General features: G+C 40.9%; 1 protein-coding gene across 8 annotated transcripts in view; it reads right to left on the bottom strand.

The window, feature by feature from the left end:
- Window positions 1-23977, bottom strand: part of nbeaa (neurobeachin a) — an 82027-nt gene continuing 58050 nt past the window's right edge. For 2 of the 8 annotated variants that reach the window (XM_068601408.1, XM_068601412.1), the window contains 35 exons: window positions 23144-23324; window positions 22753-22877; window positions 22576-22644; window positions 22286-22454; window positions 21618-21979; window positions 20831-20967; window positions 19441-19595; window positions 18530-18656; window positions 17355-17474; window positions 15690-15823; window positions 14969-15030; window positions 13299-13363; window positions 12735-12843; window positions 12457-12623; window positions 10513-10637; window positions 10277-10426; window positions 10159-10191; window positions 9690-9826; window positions 9432-9549; window positions 9041-9143; window positions 8822-8937; window positions 7470-7582; window positions 7108-7248; window positions 6877-6996; window positions 6399-6551; window positions 6092-6256; window positions 5687-5776; window positions 4884-5076; window positions 3954-4025; window positions 3542-3697; window positions 3043-3213; window positions 2837-2938; window positions 2427-2623; window positions 1881-2032; window positions 1-1697 (listed from right to left, as the gene is read on the bottom strand). In XM_068601408.1, coding sequence (XP_068457509.1) covers window positions 1607-1697; window positions 1881-2032; window positions 2427-2623; window positions 2837-2938; window positions 3043-3213; window positions 3542-3697; window positions 3954-4025; window positions 4884-5076; window positions 5687-5776; window positions 6092-6256; window positions 6399-6551; window positions 6877-6996; window positions 7108-7248; window positions 7470-7582; window positions 8822-8937; window positions 9041-9143; window positions 9432-9549; window positions 9690-9826; window positions 10159-10191; window positions 10277-10426; window positions 10513-10637; window positions 12457-12623; window positions 12735-12843; window positions 13299-13363; window positions 14969-15030; window positions 15690-15823; window positions 17355-17474; window positions 18530-18656; window positions 19441-19595; window positions 20831-20967; window positions 21618-21979; window positions 22286-22454; window positions 22576-22644; window positions 22753-22877; window positions 23144-23324 — 4680 coding nt within the window. In that variant the 3' untranslated portion in view covers window positions 1-1606. The remainder of the gene's footprint in view (window positions 1698-1880; window positions 2033-2426; window positions 2624-2836; window positions 2939-3042; window positions 3214-3541; window positions 3698-3953; window positions 4026-4883; window positions 5077-5686; window positions 5777-6091; window positions 6257-6398; window positions 6552-6876; window positions 6997-7107; window positions 7249-7469; window positions 7583-8821; window positions 8938-9040; window positions 9144-9431; window positions 9550-9689; window positions 9827-10158; window positions 10192-10276; window positions 10427-10512; window positions 10638-12456; window positions 12624-12734; window positions 12844-13298; window positions 13364-14968; window positions 15031-15689; window positions 15824-17354; window positions 17475-18529; window positions 18657-19440; window positions 19596-20830; window positions 20968-21617; window positions 21980-22285; window positions 22455-22575; window positions 22645-22752; window positions 22878-23143; window positions 23325-23977) is intronic. The other 6 variants (XM_068601409.1, XM_068601413.1, XM_068601410.1 and 3 more) reach the window with 5 other exon arrangements.

Here is a 23977-nt window from a genome sequence, read left to right as displayed (position 1 = left end):
TATTTTATTTTTCTTATCATGATTTTTTTTTTCAACTCACACATGTCATATTTTACATCTTTGCAATAAAACATGAATACAATAGTTTTTAGGGTTTCATAGATCCAAAAATATTTAACCTTTTTTTGGATACGTAAGTTGAACCTGTCAATAGAGTATGTGCATGTGCGCATTTGATCAAGATGGCTTCACACATACATTACATCTCACATTTCATCCCCTCTCCTCCCGCCTTCCCACCTCTATCAGCTACAGAATCATGATATTGCTTACAACTGTGAGGTTGTAAAACCTAATAGTCACACATGAGCTCAACGCTTTAAATACAAACATCAATGCACAAATAATCCCAAAGGGAAAATGGACCTAAACAAAATGGCAGCCGACCAGAAAGAACCAAGCTAATAAATAATGATATGTGATTGGTGCAAAGTGCAAATACAAAACAAACTTTTACATTGATTTGATTCTCTTCTTTTAAATCATCAACAAATGTGGGTAAGTGAATGTTTCCTTTGCGCTTTCAGTCTTATTCAGCTGATTAAGTCTCCTACCAAGCTTGAACCAAGACTTTATGTACATATTTGACAAAACAGTCACCAAATATACAAAGGAAATCCTGTCAGTCTTGTGTTTGTCATCCTTGGTGGCACTGGCAAGATCTCTTTATCATTACCATCTCTGGCAAAACAATCCCCATTCTTGACACTGCCGTAATTATCATCAGTCTTGTCAACATTATAGTAATTATTACACAATATTTTACATACAGCAAGTCATTAATAAATTAAAGGTGATAAGCGCAGTTTGTGTAGTGAAAGAACACGTGTAGACTCTGAAGGAAGCAGAGCCTTATTTACATGAGAACTAGATCTAACCCTGCTGCGGGTCAAAGAAATGTCTTAATTAATATTATAAAATAAAATAAAATAAGATAAAATAAAATAAAATTATAACCCCAGGCAATTTTTCAAGGGTGAATTTAAAGATCAAGCCAATAGCACCGTTTTCTTTTTTTAAAGCAGTGGGTGGGACTGAATCATTTCTGACCATTTCTAATCAGTTTAGAAACATTGAAGGAATCTTAATTTTTTGACCACCCCAATAATTCCCAGACTAAAGTCTCTTCAAACAAAAACTATAAACCAATAATGATAAAGAAGTAATACAAAGAATATAAGGGAAAACCAAACTCAGTTCTTTGTCTGAGAAGCATTAAGCGTACCAGGAACAGTAACTGCACCAGTCCTGCGAGGGGTACGGGTATGATCGGCCTCTACAAGGTCTACTTGACTTGCTCTTTTCCCCATTCTGCGGTCTATTTTATTTGCAGGTTTTGGCATGTATCTTCGGGGTATTATGTGTCTGTGGCTACACATGTGTGTACGTACACATATGCACAGAGGAAGTTATTTCCACCAGCGCTGTCGCATCCTCAAATCAAGTAAACGTCAACGAGGGAATAGCCTCAGGTCCGGTACTTGTTTTTCCTTCCTTTCTCGGTACCTTTAGTTTCCCTACGTTGCAGATACACAGCAGAATGCTTCACCTCCACCCCTTCTTGTTCTTCTCTCCTCTCTTCATCCTCATCCTCACGCTGTCCACCTCAGTACCTGTTCTGGTGTTCATAGTGCCAGCGGTTGAAGTCTATGTTGAATGCCACAATGCTGCCAGATGCCATGCCGGTGATTAGAGTCCTAAAGGGCAGAGCACACAGAATGTCACATCTGCAAACCAAACTATACGCAGAAAATGCTTTTTTTTTTAGAGTTGCAATCATTGTACATTGAAGTGAACCAGTTTTCTCAACAACAGTCATCCTTAAAAAAAGGTCACACTGTCTGCTTCTTCTCTCTATCAGAGTGGCACATCTGTCTTACCTCTGGTCATGCGAGAGGTCCATGGCACGGATGCCTGCGTCACAGCCTGGGTAGATGTAAAGCTGTTTGAAGTCGCATGCCTGCCACACTTCAACAACTCCATTATCACCTCCTGTCACCAAGTTTTGTCCGTCGCTGCTCAACAGGATCGCCTGGAGGCAGAAAAAAAAGGGGAGAGCAGTCAATAGAGGCACAAGGGCTCCGGTGTGTTGTACAATAGTTTTATTGCATAATGTATGAGTAATTATGGGTATAGTTTAAGTATGTGGCAGCAGTAGTAGAGCAAGCCGTCCACTAATCGGAAGATTGCCAGGGAAATCTATGGCGTCTACAGTCTGCATGTGGAAGCGTCCTTGGGCAAGATTCTCAACCTCAAACCCCTGACACATTGTATGAAAGTCTGTATGTAAATGGATTAATATTGATGTAGTGTAAAGCTCTCTGAGAAGACTAGAACAGCAGGTTATCAATGCAAGTCCAGTTACTATATATTCATGTATGAATATATCAAAAAGAGATCTACAGTATGAACTCCTACAGCCTTACCCGTGTGGAATCATTGACCTCCATTTGTGCCAGTAGTTTTCCATTTATGCTAAAGTTGCAGAAGCGGCCTCTCTCATAGTTGATGATACAGTGACCCTCGCTGGACACTGAGATGATGCGAGGCCTCTGACACAGCTCTGGCCCCTCCAGGGCCCTCAGCAGGTCCCCTGTGATGGTGTGGACCAGGCACGGGCCCTCTGAGGAAGACCAAAGCAAGTTAGAGAAGAATCTTCTTTTTTATTTTTTATTGTACATGTTTGGTTTTGGTGAAGTTAGACTAAATACTCCGAGGTCAGTTATCAATAAATCTATTTTGAAATATCAAATCAATCTTAAACTTTGTGAAAAACATCAAATGCAAAATGTATAATTTCTCTGAGGCCCAGAGAGACGTATTAAGACACACAAACCTTTCGCCCCACTGATGACCAATCCTAGCTCTGCACAAACAGACACACACACCACCTCGTGGTCATGTCCTGTCAGTACTGCCCTGGGAGCAGGATAGTCACCTGGAAGAAAAGACTAAGTTAGAGACACGATAAGCCTCTGGGAGCTGTATTGTTCTGTGAACTAAGAACAGAAGCAAACATTCAGACATGTCACCACCACTCACTGTTGTTGGGGTTGTCCCCAATAATGTGGTGTCGTCCACTCCAGTACCACAGAAGAAGAGTGGCATCCCTAGAGCCTGACACAATGTAGCAGTCTCCGCCGATGTAGGACTCTGATCTGGCCAGACATGTCACGACATCCCAGTGACCAAAAACTATCTGGGTCAATTTTCCTGTGAAGAGGAAGGAGGAAGATGCACACGTTAAACAAGCAGGTTAGGGACCAGGGTGTCACTAAATCTTGATGAATACAGAAATGTTCTGCATTGCAAGTAGCATAAAAAAAGAGTGTTCTAAATATCCCCATGATTAATAAATCTGAACACAAATTTAAACAAAATTGCAAATGCATCGGTCTTCATGGTCCACTTTCAAACTAGAACCTCTAACAGAATCACACATTACAGCATGAATAAGGAGTAAAAAAGCCAAACTGCTAAATAAAAGTACATTTTGACTGCACCAATACTTAACGTGTCTCATAAACAATAGAAAACTTACCAGTTTCGGTGGAATAAACACGGAAGCTCTTGTCCCAGAAGCCGCAGACCAGGATGTAGCGGTTGTCGGCAGTAACCACAAAACAATGCGTGTTGATTTGGATGCTCTGGTCCACAAGGTCAGTAATCTGACGCTTGTTCACGCCTGAGTTGTTTGCTGCATGGGAGCACAATGAAGTCAGGAGGTTAATAAGGGCCAACGAATGCATATGCTTTACAAGCTATCACATTAACTACAAACTTTCACCTCTCAGGTTAGTTTTGCAGCCTGCATCTCAGCAACATATGCGCATGAATCCCCAGTGTATCATGTGGTGTGTTGACTTAAGTCCCATTATTTGTGTCATTAACATTACCATTATGTAAAACTAAAAGACTAATTAAGTCTGCTGTGGAGATTGTTGTGCACTGACCTATAAGAGGGTCCATCTCAATGGGTAGATGATGAGCCTGCTCGAGGGAGTATCCTGGAGCTCCACGGAGGCCTGAAGGATATAAGGGTCAAACATTACATAGAGTCAAACACACACACACACACACACACCCGTACAGACATACACCATACAACGGAGGAGGATAAATGCCTCTCAGATAATCCCCTGGTCGAGGGCTCTGTGATGAAAGCTCTGATGCGAGCTTATGTAAAAAAAGAAACTAAGCGCCTCAATAACAAAAGTCACTTGCGCTGCCTTATGACCCTCCATAATTACATTACCACAATTAATTAAGCCTACTCCACTGTGCTAATGAGATTCTTAAAGGTTGATTAAGGATTTGATAGACTAATATTTCCATGTCAACATGTGGACAAAATAAAAGTAAACACTAATATAATACAATCTAAATTGGCTCCTTAACTAACCCTGAAATGAACTAGCATCTCCCTGCAGGCTCCCACAGTCTTGATTTCATAGCTATTGATAATATTTTAATTACTTGATTTATAAGAATATACTGTATTTCTAATTAATCATTTAATTATGTATTCTATAAAATGTCACACAATTCATAAAAATGCTCATTACAATTTATCAGAGCCTAAAGTGATCATCTAGAAAATAGATGGAACCAGCATCCTTGATAAATTAACTAATTTATAACAAATATCAAAATTAAGGGTGAATCAATTTTCTGTTGCTTGACTTATCAATACACAGACTTATCAGCCCAGTTATGATCTTTGTATATTACTGTATAATTAAGCGATTGAAATAGTGTAGTTTCACTATTGTCAGAATGTTGCTAACAATAGTTAACATGCTATTACTATAACTCATGATGTAACTTGTAAACTTCTAATAACCATTTCCATTTGGAGATGATTATTTTTATGGTGCACTCACCAACTGTGTTGTGCCAGCGGTTGACGGCAAACAGCCGGCTACATGTGACCGTGACGGCTGCTGGTATGCTGAGGTGGGGGAGCGTGTTGGCTGCGACGTGAGTGACAGGCGAGTTGGAGGGGAACTTGAGCACCATGATCACATCCTGCTGCATCTGATCCTTAAACATCAGTGGGCTCTGGGGAAGGAAACACTGGTGAGACAGAGAAAGAGAGAGAGAGGGACAGAGAGGAAGAGGAGGAGGGCAGAGCGGGGAGAGAGGAGGAGGAGGAGGAGGGCAATGGAGACGGAGGTAGAGGGAGAGACAGAACAAATGGGACGGAGGGAGGGAAGGAAGGGAAAAGGTCTATTAGTGGGAGTACAGGGTCAGAGCAGGTACACACACTGAGGGTGGCACTCGGCCAATAGGAGAGGAGGTGGAGGCACTGGTTGGTTCGGGGTTCAGAGGATTGACACGTTTGGGTTGACATGGAGGGCTTTGACCTGGAGACACTGAGACCTTGTTCTGCTGAGGGTAGCAGGGAGTAGAACTTAACATAATTACACAAACCTGAATTAAATAAAGTCTCTCAATTGGTATATAAGGATAAGATGTGCTATAAATAGGAAAAATTAACCTCAACCTGTCAATAAAAATGAAAAAAGATTGTGAAAAACTATGCTCTTAAGAACAACTTCAGAATAACATTGACACATCACAGATCTTTATATTGATGTTGTGTACTTCAGTAAGTCTGCAGCTGAGGTCTAATATGTCAATACCTGTGAGTTTTTTTAAAGCATATACATCAAGGTATTCTCACCAGGTGCATCGCGGAGGAGCGAGGTGGGTGTGGCTCGATCAGAAGCTGGGAGGGGATCTGACCACACGCCTGAATCTGGGACTCAATCACCTACAATTGGAGAGACAGAGACGGGGTTAACAGAAGAGAGGAAGAGGAAGGTCATGCACTTTCAGAAACATAAAAACAAGTTTAGGATGACTTCATCCAGAGGGAGGGTATATTTTGACTTCATCCAGAGGGAGAAGTATTTTCTCACACAGAATGAGTAATCATCCATTTAGAAACAATTTATCTCAAAGCTTTAAATTTGACACACATCTGATGCTACCACATGATCGAGAAGACAGCATTCTCTGTCACGGAGAGACTCATGAAGGGGAGAATCCTGCACGCATTGTCGGTGTGTTGATCATGGAAACCAACCTCACGTTGCGAAGCATCTGCATTGTCTAGGTTGATTGATCCCTCATAAGACAAGAAGTTGAACACGTTGAGAGATCGAACTGCTTCTGGCCCTCGCTGCTTGTAGCCGAATATTAGATCAATCCACTGGTGAAGCTGGCACGACACAAACTCGCTCTCCAACGCCTGGTGGAAGTAACAGAGAGAGAGAGAGAGGAAGGGAGAGCATCAACATCAGCGTCTCTCTAAAAGACATCCACAGAAGGAACAAACTCTTCATTTAGCTTTTTCATATTCGAGAAAAGACTTTGTCTCTTTCGTGTCTCACCATCCGGTTAATGCGGACAAAGTCTTCTGGTTTCTTGGCCCAGGAGGGAAGCTCCACGTCACACACAGAAACTCCATCATCACGCACCCCGAGCTCGTACTCATTACTGTTAACGAACATCTCGGGCAAGTAGTAGAACTCCGGGATCAGCTCCTGATAGACACGACAGAAACACATTTTAAATTTCAACAAAATAATGACTGATGAAATTAGTAGATTTTACAACGCACAAATTCTGAAGCTCAGGTTGAGATTCAGGGGATTACACATTGTGTGAATGTCTTGACTTCTCAAACATTTAGATATCTTCAAATTAAAACTAAACTGAATAGCAACATAAGGTTTTCAATTATCTTTTTTTTCTAAATAGCTAAAGAAAACACTACTTTCAGCACCGATACTTAATTGTTTTACACTAATCTTAACTGCCTTAGGTCTTTTCAGTGGGACCTTCCTTCCTCCCATCATAAATAGTTACCTTGACGTCAGCCGTGTCCCTCTGGCAGTTCCTCCACGAGCAGCCGATGCCAGAGAAGGCTCTTTCCGGATGGTCGAACTTGTTATCGTTGGCGTTGAGGAAAAACGTTGTAAAGGGCTCCTGCAGACACAGACATATTCATTGAATACAGAAGCGTTGGGTCTCCGCTGTATACTCGAGGAGCTCTCAAGGTTAAAGTCTGTGAATGTGTGAAGTTCAGCGGTTGCTTACTATTCTGAGCATCCACATCAGCGTTGAATGAGCTGTGGAGTACAGGGTTGTATAGTGGTGAGAAGGCGTGCTGTCGTCATCCCACGTCTCGTAGCGTTCTGCGTAGAACGCTGCTCGCTTGGGATTCAGGGCACCGATTGGCTGGAAGAAACCAGAGAGGAATAATTGGCTTAAATCAAACATGACACAAGAGAGCATGTCATACATCTTTAAAACCGTCAACACATAAAAATAAACAATAAAACCGACAAGCTCATTCAATGCTCAACAACGGCTTTACTTTCTGATGGGGTTAATAGCATCTTCTTTGTAGCATACATGGAATTAACTAGAAATAGTGTTGTATGTCAGTATGCTCATACCTTGGAGAGGTCTCTGAAGTTGCCAGGTAGGGTGAGGTCGAGCTCCTCTGAATCGTAGTTGGTCAAGACCCAGGGGAAGATGGGGTACTGGTTCAAATCATTGTACGTCCTCCCTGCAGAGACATTATCCCATTAAAGTTGTTTCACAAGATTTTTCCACATGATGTTAATATTGTTCTGCACATTACTACATTCGTTTGGGTTTCACACTGACAAATTGTGGCAGTCCCCTGCTAATTGCATGTGTAATCTGGTAACCTGGTTGCATTGATGACAAACATTAAGAATAAATATATATATATATATATATATATATATATATATATATATATATATATATATATATATATATATATATATATATATATATAGCAAATCCTCATTGAGACTGTTAAAACCAGTTAAAAGTTAATCTCAGTACATTTAATACATCCTAAAATATGTTAACTGTGAACTGCAACGTAAAACCTTTGCTCCCAATTTACCGGCTTCAAAGCCTCCACACTTCATTAATAAGACTGAAACGTCTAGTTAATGAGACTAACTTCCTGATGCAAGAGAAGATTAAGTGTTAGACTAGTATTACAATTACACAGACCCAGGTTTTATGTTAGGGTGATAAAAGACATTCCCAACAGGGAGAGGCGTAAAAGCACAAGCTGTTGACAAACTGTTACATGTCAGCATGTGTACGGCCGTTTAAACACATTATCAGTGGTTGCCATTCATATATTCAAAGCTTAAGTTGTCTTTATATTACATACATGTATCAAACTATATTTGAACATATTGTTTTATATCACTGCAGTAATTATTTTCAATTCCTTACCAACTGGTCAATGGTCATTATGGCTGCTTTAATGTATTAACAGGTCACACATGTGACTGTTAAACAGCTAAAAGAGGTCTTATCAAAATCTCCCAGGTTCTTTATCTGGTCTCTTCAATTATGTCTTTTTATACATTGGCTTATCTATTCATGCACATGGAGAGAAAGTTCTGGCTGTGCAGTTATTTTTGAACAACACAGAACAACAAGAACTGTCAGAGCAACCAGATGAGGTCACATTAGTAGAATTGTCACAGAAAACGTCAACATCACACGATGGAACGAAGGAGAACAGGAAACAGGAAGCATCCTCCCAACTCATTTTATGGTTTGGCCTGAGAACAAAGATGGCTAAAGCAGACAGGATTGTGTGTGTGTGTGTGTGTGTGTGTGTGTGTGTGTGTGTGTGTGTGTGTATGTGTGTGTGACCACTAACTGTTCATACATTATTTAGAGGCTGAGATCCACAGAAAAAGACTGAGACAATGAGAGCTCCTAAAGTGTGATTGCATGTGGACTTCACCTGCAATGGTGTTGAGGAACATGAGGTACTCAAAGTTGGAGATCTCTCTCCTCTGCCAGCGCTGCGTCATGTTGGATGACTTGAAGAGCTGACGAGGGGTTGCCAAAGAAATCCGCCTGGGAACAACAAACACACTGAAGTTGCTTTCTACCACAGCAGGAAGAAAGACATCTCTGTGACACCATAGTGGTGGACCAGCTGATTATTGCCTCCACCTACCTGGCCTGTGGCAGGCCGTAACTCGTTCCTACCCCAACCCGTGGGAGACTGTAGACCACCCGTTTGACTGTGGCCTGGTCGGGGAAATTAAACATCACAGACGCTGGAGAGAGGAGGAGACAGGATATAGTCAGACATAATTACTTGCCATGACGACTAACTAATATCAAACAGCTTATATAATACTTCATAGTGGTGACATAAATATGGGTGGCTGCAATGCAATGTAATGGGATAACAATGATGCCATTATGATGTTCTTTATTATATGTTTTACTCAATACTTATTGCAAAGAGACACATTCTAAACTTCAATTGGATATCTATTTCTAAAAACGTTTGACCATTCTTCTAGATTTGTGTGACGCTGAAAAGAAACGTGCAGACTTACTTCTGTTGGCCATGAAGACCTCTAGTCCGGTATTCTGCAACAGGTAGCGTCTGGAGAACACGGCCCGAATCTCACTGAACATCCATTTCCCATGCAGACCCTCTGAATAGGCCAGTACCTGTTGAGGTTGGACATCCATTGAAAGTATATATTTTAATATAAAGAAACAAAAAAATAAATGAAATGGAACACTGAGTGAAAAGCAGAACATAAAAAGCTAACTTCTTTCTGTAATAAAAGAAAACAAATTGCCCTTACTTGAGCATCAGTCGTCTTGAATGTAGGATCCTCTTCATCCACCTCAAAGTAGATCTCAGTCGTAGTGATGGACAGAGTGCCTCGAGCCACCACCACCGGAGCCACCAACTGAGCTGGAGTACTCAGAACCACTGGGCCTGGAGGGACACATGTATTACTTCAGGAATTCATAGCGCTGACAGGCTCACGGTACCCAACCGTAATCATCAAACACAACAGTTAATTAATAAGCCCACAATCTGTAATCGCGTAATTTTTATGTTAGTTAAGTTGATTATTTATTTGCTTCTTCTACTTTGTGTATTGTTATAAACAACCCGTCAGGTGTGGAGAGAGCGGAGAGGAGCCACTAGATTAAATTAAGTATTTGGTCTTGCATCCGTTTTTAGTAAATTAGGATTTTATTTTTCTCGAGTCGGATGAATCAGCTGAATGGTTAGTGCAGCTGCAAAACTTTCAAATGACTTGCCTTTGGAGGTAAAAAGTCTTGGACGGAAACGTACTAAAAACAAGAGTCATAGACAATTTACTGTTCATTTGAACTGTGGCATGGTGACTGTGTGTGTCTTTTTGAGAGTGCATCTTACCAGCAAGGTTATCAATCTCTTTCTCCTGCAGCAGGCTGACAGCGTCATCGTCTCCCTCCAGCATTAACTCCGCCTCAGGGTTCTGCGTGACCACTGATTGGCTGCGGAAAGTTTTCTTCGACTTCAGCCCCTCCTCGTCTTCATCTGTACCTATTTAGAATGTGTTTTTAATTGAGTTTATGCAAAAATCAGATAATACCAAGTACAATATGTTTACATTTGTACACATTCCTGACCGTATTCTTCCAGAGCTTTGGGTGACACATCGGCGTGAGTGGATCCAGAGGCATTTCGCACAAATCTTCTTCTCCTCCTCAGGTCGTCCTCCCAGTAGTCTAGACGCCAGAAGTCATGTAAGTGGCTGAAGACATAAAGAAGAGGAACACAGGTAAGTCATTTATTGGCAGAGGGGGGGGGGTCAAACAAGTTGTGCATTTTGTGGACTTTTTCCTCAAGGACATTAAAGTTTGAACTGATGCTGAAGTTACATTTGAAATCTATGCTAGCAAAATCCAGGACAATTTTTTTTACAGTTAATAGATTCTACTTTATTTAGTAAAAGGGTGTTATTTGAACATAGGGCGAGTTTGTCAAACATTCCCAACTCTGCAAACACAAATAACCAGCCTTAAGATGAAAGAAAAAAACATACAATTGACGTCTGTATTTCACCTTCGTATTTCCTGTTACAATGATGAAGGTAAGGTAATGCATTAGCTGACAAGGAAACTATAAAAAATATACTTTTGCATTGGTGCCAGTTCTATGTGAATGGGGCGAGCACGACTGAAAAAGAACACAACACATTGTGTGATGGTGACTAATGTTTTTTTTTTTTTTTATCACTAAATGTGTTTAAAAATGTTTAATTTGTTCTCCAAATAGATCATGGCTTTGTCCAGCAGCTACACAGAGCTCAACTCAAGATATTACCAAACTATTATCACTGACCAGACTGCAAAAGTAACCAGACGGTTATAATCAGAGCCATTAATACATTTATCAGGACTTAATGACACGGTCTGTCGAAGAAAGGTAAACATTCTTAATTAGGACACTAATGCCTTCAATTTACCTCAGAGATTTACATTCATGCAAGTCATCTATATTATTAGTGAGCACACATATAGGTCATGACAGCAATTAAGCTACAGCGACTGTAACGTTCAGCAACACCGCAGCTCCCTGTGTGTTTCTTCTACACCTTCACAATGATCATTTCTTATCAATGTCAACGTTTTTCTTCTTCTCCAAATGAATGCAGATATTGTTGCCGAACATTAGCTAAACAAATTAAAAATACTAATCTAGTTTATTGACGAACAAAGTAACAGGTACTGGTATAAGGCCTAGATTTATGCATATCAAATTTGGCGATAGGCACCAGATCTTTACGATAAAATGTAACATTAAGTAAACTTGGACTGAACTGTTGCTGTAGGAAGAGAATGGCAATGAAAAGGTGATTTATTAGGAAAACTCAGAAAATGTAGGTTTAGACATGCAAGTATGATTGAAGGTACAGCATATACATTCAATGTACTTAATCAACAGTGCCATGAAGACAGGCCTCAGATGCCCTCAAATTAAATTGCATGTCCTTCCCAAGTCCGGTGACAGATCTGGATAACCAGCAATCCTGGATGTAATGTGTCTGTGAGTAAGCTAAATAAGGAGATCTTTCCTAAACCGCTACAAGACAGTAACCATGTTAGGGTTCAGCGGTCCATGTGTGCTGAAGTTGATGTACGATGAATTACGTTAAATAAGACTTAATTGCTTCTTGAAGCCTGCTTTACACAAAGCACGTCATCTTTTATAAAAGTCTTCATTACAGCACTGATCATATCCACGATCCGGAAACTTTTTCAGAAATGTAATTTAGCAAGTCTGTGATGTGAAGCTGATGCTCCTCTACTGGCTTCATGAATTTATAGTGTAAATTATCCTACTTTTACACAAATACAGCAACAATTTACATCATTTGTGTTATTGTGATGGACGGTGCTGACATAATAATCACTAAACATACTGATGACATTTTCTCATTATATGCAAGAAGCGCTTCATTTGCACTCAGCCGATATAAACGTCTGCTCTCAAATGACATCCAGAGGAACAACAATCTAAAAATATCCCAGAGCTTAATGTGACAGGAAGTTCCTCCCATGTCCCCTCACCTCTGTGACATTGTGCCCCATGCTCCGTGCTTATTGGTCAGGATGTTGAGGATCTTCTGTTTCAGCTGGTTAGCGGTTACATGATCTCTGTGCTTGGCAGCGCTGATGAGGTGATCGCACATTTTCTCCTCTTCTCTCCGGTCCGCAGCGTACTGTGCACAGTTAGACTGAAGGAAAGAGGGAGGTCAATTCAGTAACAATGAGCTTCATACATTAGACACTTCATGTGACTTTTTACCTGCAGGTTTTCATACGTATCACATATATGTTATTGTTACCTCAAATTCAGCATGTTTGTGTACATCCTCGGCCCTCTGTCTGTTCAGGATGAACTCTGCTTCATTGGCAACACGCACAATATGATCCTTCATGGCGTGACACAGAAGTCTAGCGAGGGATTGAAGAGAGTGAGAAACATTACAGGCAATATAAAGCATTTACAGAAAAATCTAATTCTCAACGACAGGGAATGTCAGCAAGTTTCCATCAATGTAGCAGCCTTTTCTAAATTACACCAATAAGACGTGTCCATCTGATGCTGAAACTTGAAGTATGTGTAAACAAAATACCTAATGTAGCTTACTTTTTAGGACACATATTCTTTTTTTGAGTTGTACTTCTTTATACAATACAGTTTGGAGTAAAACAGGTTCTGTAAATAGACGTGGATCAATCAAATGTACACTTAATAGCACTGTATGCATTATGATTTGACTTCCTATTGAACTCACGTTACACTTTGCGCTCATCTCGGCACGGTTATTATTAGGGCCCGACCATTTCTCATTACCTGTTGTTGCTAAGCGCTGATAGTGTTGATGTTAATGTGGAAATCACATTACCTTCCCTCGTTGATGAGCTCAATGAAGGCCAGTCCAGCGTTCTTTTGAATGGAGTTTTGCCACTCCTAAGTGTGGAGGATGCATCAGAATTAATAGAGTTGGGGGTATGGGTGTGTCATATGGATGAAAAGTATCACTAAATACGTCATTTTATGCTGATGTTCATTTTCTGGAGTTGTGTTGAAACCTTTGTTGCCTGAGAACCTGATACCTGAGAAATCACAATTCTTCCTCATAAAAAACCTGTGAATTCAATATTGCCACAAATTAATCTTGCTCTACCATTTGCAACATTGTCCTTGACGGACAAACGCTAATTGTGTGTGGTTACCAGCACTATGTGGGTAAACGCAATATAGTAAAACCCTTTTGTCGGTGGCATCAAAGTATAGCCACAGTTAATCAGCTGATCAACATTTAAGTAGCGTAAATGAATACAGCAATAAAAAAAATGCTTTATTCAAGAGGAAATACACATTCCCTTCGTATACATTATTGTGAAGGTACATTAGCAAAAAACTGCAAAGAATGAGGAGGAAGAAACATCTTAAGAGCCTACTAATGCACCCGTCCGTCTAAAAGGACGTGAGTGTTAAATGTGTCTGTGCATATTATAGGGGAAACTTCTGAAAAGCAGGAGAGTGTTGTTGAAAGCCTCAAAGTATTAGAGCTCCATTAACTCCACTAGCTCTCAAGGACATGTGGGACCATCTCAGGTTACACCCGCCCCATCCAGAGAATCGATATCTGGGCTAGGGTTCTCTCTCTCTTGGGCATCTAATGGCAGACAAGGCCGGACTCCGGGGTAATACTATACACGCTGATGAGCAGCCAGGCAGGAGAGTAGAGGGGAGGAGAAAAGAGAGGGAGTGGTGAGAGGACGGAGCAGTGTGGAGAGTGGAAGAAGATGAAAGCAGTTTCCACCGAAACACTCTGTTAAATTGGACCAGTAAAGCAGCGATGGTATGGTAGACAGCAGTAAGAGAGAAGAAAGTGGAGACCGCCGTAGTGGAGTTCATGAGAAAAAGGAAAGGAGTGAGGGGCGCCTTGAAGAAGAGCTCTTAGTATCAGCCAACAAAACAGACAATAGTTGAGAGACCGATTCATAATATTAGAAGAAAAAGAAGACTGGCCTGCTCCATTGTCAGGGAAAAACTTTGTAGTGGTAAGTACCTCTCTGTTGTCACCTTTTGAGTGTTATTAAGGAAAATAAAGATACTGGCTTTGAATGGAAGTTAAATAAACAACGCCAAAACATTATTTAAGCTCTGATGCCTTTAAGATTTAGTGGAGTCAATTAAATCAGCAAAATAGATTTAGAAAAGTTGCATGTGATTGACATGGATTATTTTGTGGCCTTGCTGTTGGTGAGGGGAAACTATGGCGTGATAATGCATACAAGTCAATATTATATTACATCTGCAATGCGCTCACTACATCGTCAATGCTGCCTCACAGGGCAGGTCAATAACGCAACAGCTTCCTGTGTGCAGCCAACTCAGCCATGGGGTCTAAAAATGGGTCTAATAACACAAAAACGCTTTCAGAATGGGTTACAAACGAGATAAATGAAGGATGACTTTGTCAGGTTTCGGTTTAGGGGTAAAGAGGATTATATGTGTGAGGATGGAAGACAAAGAGACAGAAACAAGAGGTGAAGGGTTACCAACCTGAGAACAGAGCAGCATTACGAGCTCCACCACAGACGTACTAGACTTCATGCACACCAGACCTGCAGCACAGAGACATACAGCACAGTAAAGAGCCTCTCTTCCTCTTTCTCTGACACACAAACACACACTCTGCCGCAAGACACAAAAATATCATCAAAGAATTCACTGTAGTCTCAGTGGTTTCTGCTATTGTATACAGTAATCGTATTCAGGTTTATAAAAAAGCATGCCACAGAGAAGACAGGAACAAACAGTAAAGAGAAAGATGAGAAAGAAGAGAGTGGGGGAGGAGGAGGAAGGAGAAGAGGGAGCAGGAGGAGAGGGAGAGATCAACATTGAGACAGTGGATCACAAAAACAGGACACCAGGAAGCAGGTGGGCAGAGGGAGGAAGCATCACATTGAGTACGATCTGTAATATCAGCAGAATAATACTAACACTGAACATAATCTGACTTACGAGCATCATTGTCTAGCTAGCTGTTGTGAAAATAGTAGTGAATACTGACTTCATACCTGCTTGACGGATGAGTGAAGCAGCCAGCCCATAGACACTCACCCACTCATCCACTCACACTCAACTATTCACACAGAAGCACATCCACTCGTCCGCTCATTTCTCTCAGTCTTTCTCATACACGAAGGTCGCGGTGAGGGACAGTGAATGGGGAGACTCCACAGAGAGACGCCAGTTAGAAAAAAGGAGCCGTGTACAGCACCTGTACCTTCTATGAGCAGTTCCTGCCCATGGCTACCCAGCAGTGTCCTAGACAGGAAGGGAGCAAAGTCCACAAAAATCTCCCTCAGCAGGGGCGCCACTTTCTCCAGAGCGCGCTCGAGCTTGGTGGTGATACTGTGGTGGAAATAAGTCAGAGAAAGTTGTAGGGAATAGGAGTGGAGATAAAACAAGCAACATAGAGAGGATGTCAGAAGAGCATATGAAGAAGGGGATATACAGTTTGTGAGATAGGGAGCGAGAAAACCTTAGAAATGAGTAGAGACAGGTGAGGAGAGCACAGGACAAATTACAGAGGAGAGGAAATGGGAAAAGGCGAGCTGAAATACATTTACCAGAAAGAAATAGAAAAATGTCTGAAATTAACACAGAACACAAAAATTGACTGAATTAAAGAACATGTAATGATGGTTTTGTATGGAAGCGCTATGCCTGGGTTAGTATTGGTGAGGAAAGTTTGACGGTGATATAATCAACTTAGCATTGTTGGATGGCTGAAGCTGGAAGTGTAATAAAAGCTTAATGTCAATTAAAAGTGTCCTTACTTTAAACAGCACTAGGAAAATAGTCTAAGTTTTCTTTCTTGACTTGCCACACATCATAATATAAGTGTCTTTGTTTGTGCACAAGTGTAGATCACGTGCTGACTAAAATACTTCTCTTATATATGTCCAGTTAAGGCAAGGGGAGTGTATAGCCAAGCAGACTAAAATATGGCGCCGTACTGATGGGACTTCTGAAACAGACCTGGGTCACTAGTATTTACAAATTCTTAAATTTGGCTTCAAGCTACTCAGAACAGCAGAAGCCTGACATTAGCAAAATTTACAGCGAAGGTTAAAACAAGTGGTTGCCGGAAGTTATTAACTCTAAGCCAATTTGACTCAGGTCTGATCTTAAGTTTGGGGTTAGTGCAGTGGTTCTCAAACTGTGGGGCGCGACCCTCTAGTGGGGCGTGGGGGTATTACAGGTGGGGCGTGGGGGGATGCAGATTCTTAAAAAATATATATATATATATTATTTATTTATTTTATTTCTTTAAGAATCTTTCATTGATCCCACAGTGGGGAAATTATTCTCTGCATTTCACCCATCCTGATGTGAAGCACTGGGGCTTCAGTGCCTTGCTCAAGGACACTTCAACATGAAACTATGGGGAGAAAACAGGGACCCAACCGGCTTTGTTGGTAATCTTTTTGCCGAATATTAATTATTTTTTGCACATATATAACTTTATTTGCATTTTTTTAACAAAAGGTGATTGCACATGTTATTTTTTTTTTGTCTGATGGAGCAATCTGGTTTACTTGAAAGGGATTTCAATTTTCTTTAAACTATTCATTTAAAAAAAACACGGATGGAGGAGTCTCAAAAAGTTTAACCATTTTGTTCCAATGTTCTTTGGGGTTAGTGGGGCCCGAACATTTTTCTTCCTCCAAAGTGGGGCGTGACAGAAAAAGTTTGAGAACCACTGGGTTAGTGTGAGGAGACGCTAATATAAGAAATATGAGTGATGCCAACTGTTGAAGCTGTTAGCAAAGATGTCTGTCCTTGATTCCAATGCATTCTGGGAACATTTAGTAGTGGATTGGATGTAGCAGAGGGTGTGTGTGTGTGGGGCAAGGGGAGAGGACGAGTATCTCCTTGCCTAAAACACTGTCCTGCATCTCGGGGAGCAGCCTGGAAGCCTGCCAGAGAGCTAAAAGACTTGAGCTCAGGGGGCGTCTGACCGCTGCGCAGCGCACACTGTGCCACCTCACAATAGGCACTGCAATACAAACCACACACACACAGACACTGATTAAAAGAACACACACACACACACACCCTCTCACATGCATGTGCACTTGTAGAAGCACAAGCAACTGCACATATCATTACAAACTGTTTGACAGGTCTAAGTAAAAAGCACATTGACAGAAATGTTACAATACAAGCTGCTACAATTGTAATGCTATTTCCTAATTATTATTGCAGATCAACTTATACTTCATTAGCGAGAGTCAAATGTCTATACAAGGTATGGAAACACAACTAAAACACAAATGTTTATGACGATCTCATTTACATGTTTTCACAAAAGTAATCCAGTGGGACAGCTGATATGTTCATACGCTACACAGTATATTGGAATGTGACATTGAAACACAGTGTTGTCAGGGATGAAGAGCACCACAGTGCAGACTGAGTTGTGTGGCTGATGTGTATGCATTTGAGCAGAAAATATGAATGTGAGTGTTACCACAGATTGAGCAGTTTTACTATCTTTCAAAAGAATATTATTATTAGTCGATATTAGGTTAGAAGAGCAATTTTGGAATCAGTCCAATATCCTTTTCATGGCTCATAACTCAATGTGGAACTGACATTTGTGTGACTTTTGAGTTCTAGTCATTTGTCACCTAGTACAACTGTCAAATTTGCAATTCAAGTTTTGTCTTTTGGTTTAAAACGGGGCTAACATGTCAGCATCTACATTGCGCCTGACATTATTTCAAAGTGATTATGATTAATTCAGGTTGTGTTACCTTGGCCTCAAAAAGCTTGTGGGTGCACCCGAGTTGTCCCCAATCTAACCCTGCTGTATAATATCAGTGATGACTATGAGAGTGAGCTGCTCGTGAGAATACTTTTGGGAATGATGAAGACCTAAGTGTGAAGTAAAAGAGGGACAGGAATAAAGTGGGGAAATGACAGGCACTCATAAAACAGACAAAACAACGTGAAAACTAAAAGCCAAAGGAAAAATAAATAAATAAGAAGAGCGGCAGAAGAGTGAATGATTGAAGCGATAAAGAGCTTTGTCATGTGGAGAGCTCTGACCTCATATTCTCCATCGAGTCTTCTGGCATGGGTGCCACCGTCTGCACCGCTGGCAGATTCTTACTAGTTGCACCGTTTACAAACGACGAAGAAGACGAGGAGGAAGAGGAGGCAGAGTCTGTGGCCCCTAGACAGGATAGAGAGATAGTAGCGTGATGAAAAATAAAACAAACATTATTGTAACATAAATCAAGCGTGACCAAGATTATCGAGCAGGATAACAAAAATAAATGTATTAATGTCTCGGTCAGTCGCGACCAAATTCAATTTGGAAAGCATTTCAGCGGCCGTGCTGCTGCTTGTCTTCTGGTAATGGCCCCTGTTTGTGAAAATAGCTTTGTGATCAATATACAGAATCCACTGAAGGGAACAAATCCCTTCCTTCTCCATTATTCATGCATGATGCGAAGGAGCTTCTGAGTATGATGCTGCATGGAAACAGCACTGATCGGCATGTCATCTGATGTGTATTTGATTTGTATCTCGTTCTCAATTCATTTTAATGTAATACCATATTTGGTTCAAAGAATATCTAACATAGGCTTTTCTCCCTCTTATTTTCCTTCATAGAGTATCAAATGTTTTAAAGGAACCTTCTTGTCAATGGCCAAGGTATTTAACACTTGCTGTATGATCTTTATTGATCTGGATCTCGCCCTTGAAATAGTCTACAACTAACAATGAAAGCCTCTGCCGATAAAATTGGTTCACTTTGTGTCTATTCTGGTGTGTTGCGACTGAAATAACTCTGCTTCATGGAGCTGCTTTTGAATTGCTGGAGGCATTTTTCACAAAAAACGTTGTCATACTGCGGGAACAGTCTGCAGCCTCTTTTGAAATGCACAGTAGGTAGATACAGTGGTGTGAACAGCATGTGCGTTCATACCGTAGGTGCACTATATCTCTCTTACCTGTAGTGTTGATCATGCTCTTGGGTGTTGCGGTTGCAGCTGCAAAAATGTTGGGTGTGCTGCCGGCAGTAGCTGCTCCACTAGTAGTGGGCGTGCCCACCGTGTTGACTGACAGGCTGCCAGGTGGCGGCTTTTTAACTGGAACCATAACACTCCTGTATGAGTTGGGACAAAAAGGCATCAGACCAACCTGCATCCACAATACTCTTTATCAAATGATCCTCAGTGATACCTTGGATCTGAGTGATGGTCACTAGTAACTTTGGTTTATGTCACTATAGGATACACAAATTATTGCATGCTTTTTGAAATACATGAAATGTTACTGCTTTGTGCAGGAACAGCATGATTTGCACAACAATTTTGTTAATACATGGTGTAAAGGTTTCAACAAAGTATTATCTACCTCAAGTTTTTTTTGTGCTCTGTATAAATACATATACACAAACTTATAATTGAAATTTAGGAAGTGTGGCCATACAACAGTAATTGTTTAGAATAACAAACATTTGTGTTTAAAAAACTATTAAAATGCAGTTTGTTCGCTATGAAATTATCATTTCTATCAGTCAGCTGTTTTATGCACGCTATCATGGGCCAGACAGATACATCTGATAGACATCTTGGAAATGGATTTGGAGCCATTTGTGATCTATTATGCACGCTGTCTTCAATCAATAGCTCAGCTCTCAAGGACTGCCACAGAGCAGGCTCACGAAGTGACGCACAGAAGATACAAACAGGTCATCACTCGTTGGAGAGTCTATATGTTAACAGTTTGGACACCACAGACAGATTGTGTTTATGTCCTGTCATGCCCTAATACTTCAACATTTAATAGTAATGTCTCTAACCTTACAAGATTGTCGTCTGACAGTCTAAAATCAGTGGGAAATACAAAAAATGGCAAATAGTACTACAATTACCGATGTTTTATTAATGTAGCATCCTTGTTAGTATAAGCAAATCATATTTTTGCTGTTTTCAAATTGAATTCTCAAATGTAATGTGTCTGTTCACAAACATGTAATGCACAGTAAACGCAATAAGCCTTTCTTCAGACTTCACATTTTATTTTTTTATTATCTGTGTATTTTTTGGAGTTCTACTGAATAAATCAATGTGACTGTTAACAAGTAAATAACATTATGTAAGTTTGTAAGTGTTACCATATAAAAGAAGGGTGATTTTCTAAATACTAATGAATGGATTTATGTGTCTTTTGTTTCAACAAAATTGATGTACAGAAATTTGACAAATAGCAGTACACAAAAATGCATCGCCACAAGATCAGTATTTGGCTGGAAAATTTGATGAATTGATGGATGTGTCTCTGATATCTCTGTCTGATTTTCTGCCTCTTGCAGGTCAAACAGTAACTAGGACTGACCTGTCGAAGGAGTGGAACTGCATGGGCAGCATGGGGTGCGTCTTCAGGGCGGGGTCTGGGTGATAGGGCGTCGGCCCGGACTCCTGTCCCATTTCTCCGCCATCGACTGGAGCCGCCACCAAGCTCTTTAGGATCTCCTACATTTCAGAGAGAACAACCCATCTAGTGACTACAGGACACAAGTTGTGTTCAACAGCATGTCAACTATTTGGCTGTTTTTTTGAAAAACTTTCTTCACTGAATGTTTAGGCTATGCAGGGTTTATACAGCTTCGAAAGACTACAATTTAAGCACTTTAAAAAGGTACCTAAACCCAAAATGTACACTCTACTTTGTGTTACAATTGTTATATAAATGCAATTCTGAAAAATAAGGTGTACAGAATTATTTTATACACACAGCAATCAATGTATATTTTATGTTATGTAATATGACGACAAGATTGTTAAATTTCAAACATAAAAAAAAAATGCTTTTTTTAACATGATTGTTGAGATTAAAAAACAGATTATGAAAATCAAGCATTTTATGAATGAGTATATATTAAAATTCAAGCAAATTCCTAAACTTGAAAAGTGTACTGTTCAAATTAAGCATTAATCCAAACTTCAAGACTTTGTACGAACCCTGTATATGAGTAAGAGCAGCTAAAAATACAGATGTGGTTTGATCACTAAAGCCATATTTGAAATTGTCAAAGGATAAATGCAAATGTTCTGACCACTTTGGACCAGATGTACTATCTCTCTCTTGTTGTCAGGTCTGAACGGAGGGCACAGACACCAACCTTGACATTGATGCCTTTGCTTGTTTGGCTGATGCTGGAGATGGACGACGGTGGGGCTTGGCTGTTGGGGTTGTGGGGAGAATCCAGAAGGCTCTCCTGTGACCTCCTAACATCAGAGAGGCTACACAACAGATCTGTGCCTCCTCCCCCAACTCCACCCCCCATGTCTCTGTCTCTATCTGTCTCTCTCCCCACCAGGCCAAGGCCGAGCCCCAGACCCATCTCTGAGCCGTTCAGGGATCCGGCCACATGGCCCTCCTCTCCGATGCCCGAGTCTGTGTGGGGGAGGCCGGCCCGTGGAGAGTCGTCCACGGGGGTAGGGGTCTGTTTGTCCCGGTCAGAGAAGGCTGTGGTTGGGTGCTCTGGAAAAACACACACAATCACTAGAAGTAGTGGTTCTTTTTGTAAAATGTATTCCACAGAATATTGTCTGGTTTTATTCCTTTCCTCGGCTATTTTCTCCTGCTTGTACGCTTTATTTATCCGTCAAGTAATACCCAGATTTCTTCCTTCTTCTATTTTTCATCCTCTTATTGTCTCACATTCTTGACAAAGTTATTGTTGTTTGCCTGAAGCGAGTATTCACTATACAAATCCTACAGTGATGAGTCACCACCAGACTATCCAAGATTACTCTCTTTATTGCAAAAAGAAAAACAAAGGATCACCTGTACTGGTTGGAGAGTTTATCTCATGGCGGATACTCCTCCCTGATAGGCTGGTCGACCTGCCAATCTCTCGCTGGGGTTCCAAAATGTCCCGGTACTTAGATACCATGAGAACTGAGATAAAGTAGACGACTGCCAGCGCCAGAAACTGAGCCTGCTTACTGTCATCCTATAACAGAATCACACACACATTTATTCAATGAAAACCACTCGCAATCAAAATAAATAGGTGTTTTTCTTCTGCACATGCACAAAGTATACAATAAAAATACACACAAACACATGCTTACCACGTCTCTGAAAACCACAGCTCGTAAACGATTGATATCTACATCCTGCAGGAGTCTGTCTGGATCCTGCTAAATATGGGAGACAGAATGTGTAATTTGGTGCGCTATACATATATGTGTGTTTCTGTGTCAGATTTCAAGTGCTGTTTGCATTTGATTTGAGTGTGTGTGTGCTACCTTGCTGGTGGTGGAGGCACTGTGGAGGCTGTCCTGTGACTTGCTGCTGGTTAAAGAGGACTTGCAGCTTCGTTCTCGCTGTCTCTGCCTGCACTCCAGACAGTTCCTCACTGCCACGCAGCACACTGATGGAAGCAGATATGAAAACTGTAAGTATTTCATACTGTAGCTGGCTCTTTCTTTCTTTCTAGAAATAGCATTTCTTTGGAGAAAAAAAAAAATGAAGTGGGTATAATTCCTGTAAATTATTTATTGACTTCTGTTTCTTGGCTCCATTTAGGTATTTTTGATGCAGCCCTTCTGAAAAAGGGCATGGAGCCGTGTGTGAGTTCAACACTATAGTCAAAATACATCAGAAATTCAAAACTGAATAGATCAAACGAAAACACACCCAGGCGGAGGCATTGCCTCATCAGCCCTCCTGACGACATGTTCTTCTCTGCTTCAATCTCGCTGAAGTTGAGAGAGCTGGCGAACACCAGTACGTCCACCATGGCCATGAGACGAGACAGGAAGGTGACCGCTGTCTCTGAAGACATGCCCTGTGTCGCCTCGATGTTCTCCAACTCCGTCTGGAAAAGGGAGGATAAATACATACACGCTTGCCAGTTATTCATTGACAGACTAGTATGTAAACAAGATGCTCTCTCACTGCTTTTAGAAAGATGGTGAGATACTGTGGTATTATCCTTTATTTTTACATTAGAAATATCCTTTAGAAAAGGTATTATCCTCAAGTCTTTCATGAGCATGACCACAACAGTCATGGCTGGTTGTACCAACAAACAGGTAAAGCAACCCTGAGTATCATGCATACTTTGTGATGAAATCTGGCAAAATGAGGTGTTCTACACAACACACAGGAAGTACAGCCTGATGACATACAGGTAATGGTAACAGTGGGGTTGTGACAGTAGCAGTGTACAGGCTCACCCAAAAGCTCGCCAAGAATGTATTTCATGGAAAATCAAACAAAGTCCCCATTTGTTGACACCAACCAAATAATCAAATGATCAGTTTATCTACATTGGAAATAAATCTTCAGGCAGCAAAGCAGGGGTTAAAACTTGCAAACCAAGTGTGTGGTTTGCTGTGTCTCTGCTTCAGTAAGCAGGGTGTGCAGGGCTGTGGAGAGTCGACAAAGTGCAAGCATCTGGTGGCTCGTCAGAGCAAGTCAGCACAAACATTTGGGGAATAACAGACACACAAGGTGAGGACAGAGGGA

This window comes from Clinocottus analis, unplaced genomic scaffold (genome assembly GCF_023055335.1).
Source record: "Clinocottus analis isolate CAN_PGR_092001 unplaced genomic scaffold, fCliAna1.0.p SCAF_5, whole genome shotgun sequence".
NCBI classification, from domain to species: Eukaryota; Metazoa; Chordata; class Actinopteri; order Perciformes; family Cottidae; genus Clinocottus; species Clinocottus analis.
This window is presented reverse-complemented; position numbering and strand designations above follow the sequence as displayed.